Source organism: Oxyura jamaicensis, unplaced genomic scaffold (assembly GCF_011077185.1).
Source record: "Oxyura jamaicensis isolate SHBP4307 breed ruddy duck unplaced genomic scaffold, BPBGC_Ojam_1.0 oxyUn_random_OJ73026, whole genome shotgun sequence".
Lineage (NCBI taxonomy): Eukaryota > Metazoa > Chordata > Aves > Anseriformes > Anatidae > Oxyura > Oxyura jamaicensis.
Window position 1 is genome coordinate 1 of NW_023311388.1, and position 5,694 is coordinate 5,694.

Here is a 5,694-nt window from a genome sequence, read left to right on the forward strand (position 1 = left end):
GGGGGGGGGCCCACCTACATCCCCAAACCTGTGAGCTGGGCCGATGAGACCGATGACCTGGAGGGGGACGGTACGGCGGGAGGGGCACACAGGGGGCAAATGGGTGGGTAAAATGGGCAAGGGGCCACTGGGTTGAGTGGCCACTGGGCTTAGTGGTGGAGCGGCCGCTGGGCCAAATGGCTGCCAGGCTACACGGCCACTGCGCCCAATGGCTAAATGGCCCCTGGGCTAACTGGTTAAATGGCCGTGGGGCTAAAGAGTTAAAAGATCACTGGGCCAAATGGTGCTGGGCTACATGGCCAAATGGCCACTGGGCCAACTGGTTGCTGGGTTAATTGGCCACCGGGCTAAGTGGCTAAATAGCTACTGGGCTAACCAGCCAACTGGCTGCTGGACTAAATGGTTAAAAGGCCACTGGGCCAACTGGCCACTGGGCTAAATGGCCAAATGGCTACTGGGTTAAATGGCTACATGGTCATTGGGTCAAATGGCTGCTGGGCTAAATGGCCAGCTGGCTACTGGGTTAAATGGATAAATTGCCAACTGGCTGCTGGAATGAATGGCACTGGGCTAAATGGCCACTGGGCTCAGTGAGTGCTGGGTTAAATGGCCACTGGGCCAAATGGCTGCCGGGTTAATTGGCCAAATGGCCACTGGGCTAAACGGTTCCTGAGCCAACTGGCCGCTGGGCTGGATGCCTGCTGGGTTAAATGGCCACTGCACTACGTGGTTACGGAGCTGACTGGCTGTTGGGTTAAACGCCCCCTGGGCTAAGCAACCAGACAGCCACTGGGCTAGTTGGCCACCGGTCCAGGTGGCCAAACCCCCCCCGGGGCCAGACGCGGTGGGCTCAGCCCTGGGTGCCCCCCCAGCGTCGCGGGGCCACCCTGAGTGCTGTGCATGTGCGCAGTGTCCACGGCATGGCACAGCAACGAAGACGACGTGTACCGGGCCCCCCCCATCGACCGCTCCATCCTGCCCACCGCCCCCCGCGCCGCGCGGGAGCCCAACATCGACAGGAGCCGCCTGCCCAAGTGCCCCCCGTACACGGCCTTCCTGGGCAACCTGCCGTACGACGTGACCGAGGAGTCCATCAAGGACTTCTTCCGAGGCCTCAACGTGAGTGGTGGGGGCGCAGAGCCGGGAGGACCCCACGCGGGTCCTCGTCGGGTTTTGTGGGGGGGGGGTTGTGACACAGAAGGGGCCTTAGGGACAGGAAGGTGCTGGAGAAGGGTGGCGAGGCTGGGCCAAGGGCTGGAGGAGAGGCCAAGGAGGCTCGGGCAGCATGAGCAAGGCGCCTGCCTCGTGGTGCTGGGGGCCAGAGGGAGGGGATGGGGAGGGGATTGGGGATTGGGAGGGGAATGGGATGGGATGGGACAGGGATGGGATGGGACAGAGATGGGATGGGACGGGACGGGACAGGATGAGACGGGACAGGATGGGGATGCTCCCGGTTCCCAGTAAAGACAAGGAGATGGCAGGTAGACAGCCTGTACAGGGGAAAATGTGATTTATTAAAAAAAAATGATTTGGGTCACAAGGAAAATGGGGAAACGCCTCCCAGCCCGCTCAGCTGGGTCGGTCCCTCTGGCTGGGTTTCTCCTGGTGGCCATGGCTCCCAGCCCCACAAGCACCGGGGTGGATGTGGGGCAGGTGACATGCTGAGCTCGTGCCCGTACCCCAGCAAGCCTCCAAAAACCTCCAGAAGACCCCAAAATCTTCCAAAAGCCCTCAAAAGCCTCAGCACAGCATTGAAGCTCCCTGCCCCTGGTGGTCCCCGGGGTTTGTCCCCCCCCAGTCAGCGCGGGTTGCCGCCTCACCGCGGGCTCTGTCCCCTCTCCCCTGCAGATCAGCGCTGTGCGCCTGCCCCGGGAGCCGACCAACCCCGAGAGGTTGAAAGGGTTTGGCTACGCCGAGTTTGAAGACATCGACTCCTTGTTCCAGGCACTGAGCCTCAACGAAGAGGTGAGTGCAGCCCCCAGGGTGCACCCCGCGTCGGGCACCTTCCTGCTCAGTCCTGGGGGCTGCAGATGCCGTGTGGAGCGTCATGTTGTAGAGTGCGTGTTAAAAAGAGACTCAAGTGGGGAAAAAATGGGGTTTGGGGGATTTTGGAGATCCCCTGTGGTATAAAATCCCCCCAAGCTCGGGCAGTGGCCTGGCCCTGTCTCTGCGCCGTAGGGGCGCGGGGCTGACGGCCCACCCATCCGCAGTCCCTAGGGAACAGAAGGATACGCGTGGACGTCGCTGATCAGGCTCAGGATAAAGGTGGGACTCGGACCCCCCCCCATCCGCCCCCTCCGCTCCGTCCCTGCTCCCCTTGATGGTTCCGGGGGCCGGGGCGGCGCTCAGCACCTTCAGTGCCCTCCCCCTTGGGGCATTCCCTTATCGCGACCCCCCCCTCCCCGCTGCCCCTATCGCGCTGCCCCAGGCCGTGCTGTCTCAGGGCTCCCCTCCCTGTCCCCCCCCCTGCAGATCGCGACGACCGCTGCTTTGGCAGGGACCGTGACCGCTTCCGCGACTCGGAGAGGTTTGAGAGCGACTGGAGGGCCCGGCCCGCCACCACCGACAGCTTCGATGACTACCCGCCACGCCGGGGCGACGACAGCTTTGGCGACAGTGAGAGGGGCACAGGGGGCTCGGGGGAGAGCTCAAGGGGAGGGCAGGCCCCCTGCTGGGGTGGTGGGAGTGGAGCCAGGTCTCTGGGGCTTCTGCATCCTGACATGGGGTCATCCCTCGGGAACCGCAGCCCGCTGTGCTGCTCCCCCAGCGTTTCAACATCCTTGCGGATCGGATCCATCCAATCGGGCACTCATGGAGCAGTTGCTCAGGCCCGGTCCCCCAGCTCGCTTCCCAGGGTGCCATTTTGCCTCGGTTTTCCCCCCAAATCCCCCATTCCCCCTGCCACAGGGTATCGGGATCGCTACGATGATCGATATCGTGATGGCCCGCGCAGGGACATGGACCGCGGCTTCGGGGGCCGGGACCGCTATGATGACCGCAGCAGGGATTACGACCGAGGTGGGGCAGGGCAGGGCGAGGCGTGCCGGGGGGAGCCGGGGCTGGTCCTGGGGGGCTTTGGCACCGTGCCCCAGCTGCTGCCGCTGCCCTGCGAGCGGCATCGGGCCCTGGTGGGCAGGTGCACAGTCCCTATTTGGGGCCTGGTCCCTCTCTCGGGGGTGCTCCCCCACAGGGAGCACCCACAGGGTGGTTCCCCCCCCAGGCTACGACTCGCGGATAGGCAGCGGCAGGAGAGCCTTCGGCAGCGGCTACCGCCGGGACGATGACTACCGGGGCGGCAGCGACCGCTACGACGACCGCTACGACCGCCGCGATGACCGCATGGACAGGTGGAGTACGCGGGACGATTACGGCCGCGACGACTTCCGCCGCGATGACCGAGGTAGCGGCCGCAGGGGGAGCGCCGGGGGGGTCGCGGGGTCTGGGTTCCCCTCCCCAGAACCCGCTCAGTGCCCGCGGGGTCCCGCCAGGTCCCACCCAGCGGCCGAAGCTGAACCTGAAGCCGCGCAGTGCACCCAAGGAGGAGGAGGCAGCGGTGGCCCCCGCACCGCAGTCCAGCCGGGCGGCCTCCATCTTTGGGGGGGCCAAGCCGGTGGACACGGCCGCCCGCGAGCGCGAGGTGGAGGAGCGGCTGCAGAAGGAGCAGGAGAAGCTGCAGCGGCAGCTGGAGGATGACAAGCGGATAGACAGGCGGCCCCGGGAGAGGTGCATGGCGCTGACGGCACGGGCGTGAAGCCCGGGGGGGCGGGCTCCCGGGCTGCCCCGCTCACCCCACCACCACCCCAGGCACCCCAGCTGGCGCAGCGAGGAGAACCAGAACCAGGAGCGGTCGCGGACGGGGAGCGAGTCCTCGCAGAGCGGCCCCCCTGGCCCCGCCGCAGGCACCGGCCCTACGGGCAGGAGTAGGTGGTGGGACGGTACGGGCCCTGTGGTGCCGCAGCACGGTGCCGTGACCCCCCTGGATGGCGGTGATGACCCCCCCGGGCCTGCCCCGGCCCCGTGTCCCCCCAGCCACGCGGCGGAGGGAGAGTGAGAAGTCCCTGGAGAACGAGCCACTCACCAGGGAGGACGAGGCACCCTCGCCCCCCGCCCGGCCCCAGGAGGAGAAGCAGCCCCTCAAGGCCATGCCCGCGCCTCCCCCCAAGGAGAACGCCTGGGTGAAGCGCAGCGCCAACCCTCCCGCACGCCCCCCCGGCTCGGATTCGGAGCAGCACTCCCCCCCTAGGTGGGTGAGCCACAGAACACCCCCCGAGCACTGGGGGGGGCTCCTGGGAGTGCCGGGGGTCCCGACTCAGCCCCAGGGGATCATGTTCCCCCCCCCCGAGGTGCTGACAGTCACATTCTGCCCCCCATCAGCAGCCAAACGGCGCCTGGCCTGCCCCTGGAGGATGGTGTGGCCCCGAGGAGCACCCCTAGGAAAGGTGAGGCCAGGGGGGGCAGCACTGCGCCCCCCCAGCGGAGTCCCGGGATCTGTCCCCTCGCCGGGACAGGGCCTGGGTCCCCGCGGGGGGGCTGCAGCCCTGTGTATAGCTGGTGGCGAGACCCCGCGGCCCCCTCTGCCCCAGGAGACGAGAGCAAGGCGGACGGCGCCCGGGAGACTGGCCCCAAGGCACGAAGCGGCAGCTCTGGCCGCGGCCCAGGAGATGCTGAGCGGTGCGTGCTGAGTGGTGCTGAGCATGGGGGACCCCCCCCAGCCCGGCGCCCCCCCCCCTGAGCCCAGCATCCCCCGGGTGTTGCAGGAAGGAGAGCAGGAAGGATCATGATGTGAGACCTGCGCCTGAGCCAAAGAAACTCGACGAGAGTCCAGCCTCCGTAAGGACCCTGCCCACGGGGGGAGGTCGGCCTCCTTGGGGAGGGGGTTCCCTGTTGCTCGGGGAGTCCCGGGGGGGGCTGAGCCCCCCCGGTGACAAGGCGCCTGCCCCGCTGCCTCCCTGCCAGCAGTTCAGCCACGCCAGCAAGTACGCGGCGCTGTCGGTGGACGGTGAGGATGACGGCGAGGATGAGGAGAGCGCCGAATGAGGGCCTCGCGCTGCCCCCCGTGCCCCCCGGGGAGCCAAAGCAAACCTGTCCCTGCAGGCCCAAATAAATCCTGAAAGTCAGCACCTCCGGAGACCCTTCTTAAACTTCTTACCGCAGGAAAAAACACAAAACACACAAAACATGCGCCCGCAAAGTACAGAAGAGGAAAACACAAAAAAGAACGCCGCGCTCCGTGCTCGCTGCTGCAGCCTCCAGTGGCCCCAGGAGCCTCCAGGGCCGAGCTCAGCACCGCTGCCACAAGCCCCATGCCCGGAGCCGCAGGTAGGGCTGCGCCCCGGGGGCTGCAGGCAGGGGGCTCGCGGACTCCGGCCCCCTGCCACGGGGGGGGCTTCGGAGCCCGAGCCAGCAGCCCCAGGACCACGTCCCGGCCTCCGCATCCTGGCCACTGGAGGCTGGCGCCGGGCCTCCCTCAGCGCCCCTCGGCCTGCCCCAAAGTGCCCCCGGGGCCAGAGCAGCCCCAAAACCCTTGGGTTTGAGCCCGGTTTGGGGAGGGGGCGCCCTGGGGGCAGCGTGCCCGCCGTGGGCTCCAGGGGAGGCCCCAGAGCTGCCTTTTACTTGCCCCCCCTCGGCTGGGGGGGTTGGGGTTGGTTTTTTTTTTGTTGTTTCCTCCAATAAAGCTGATCTTGAACATTCCCT

The 5,694-nt window shown here is 67.0% G+C and overlaps 1 protein-coding gene across 1 annotated transcript; it reads left to right on the plus strand.

The window, feature by feature from the left end:
• Nucleotides 1-6: 6 nt before the first annotated feature.
• On the plus strand, nt 7-5,157 carry EIF4B (eukaryotic translation initiation factor 4B; the record flags this gene model as incomplete). The annotated part of the gene is made up of 14 exons (XM_035314578.1): nt 7-70; nt 911-1,119; nt 1,849-1,965; nt 2,211-2,265; nt 2,473-2,616; nt 2,908-3,018; nt 3,221-3,400; nt 3,489-3,723; nt 3,805-3,920; nt 4,030-4,243; nt 4,375-4,439; nt 4,584-4,671; nt 4,758-4,830; nt 4,957-5,157. Coding segments are annotated over 14 exons (1,752 nt in total), but the record flags the coding sequence as incomplete, so codon positions are not given.
• Between the last annotated feature and the right edge of the window lie 537 nt (nt 5,158-5,694).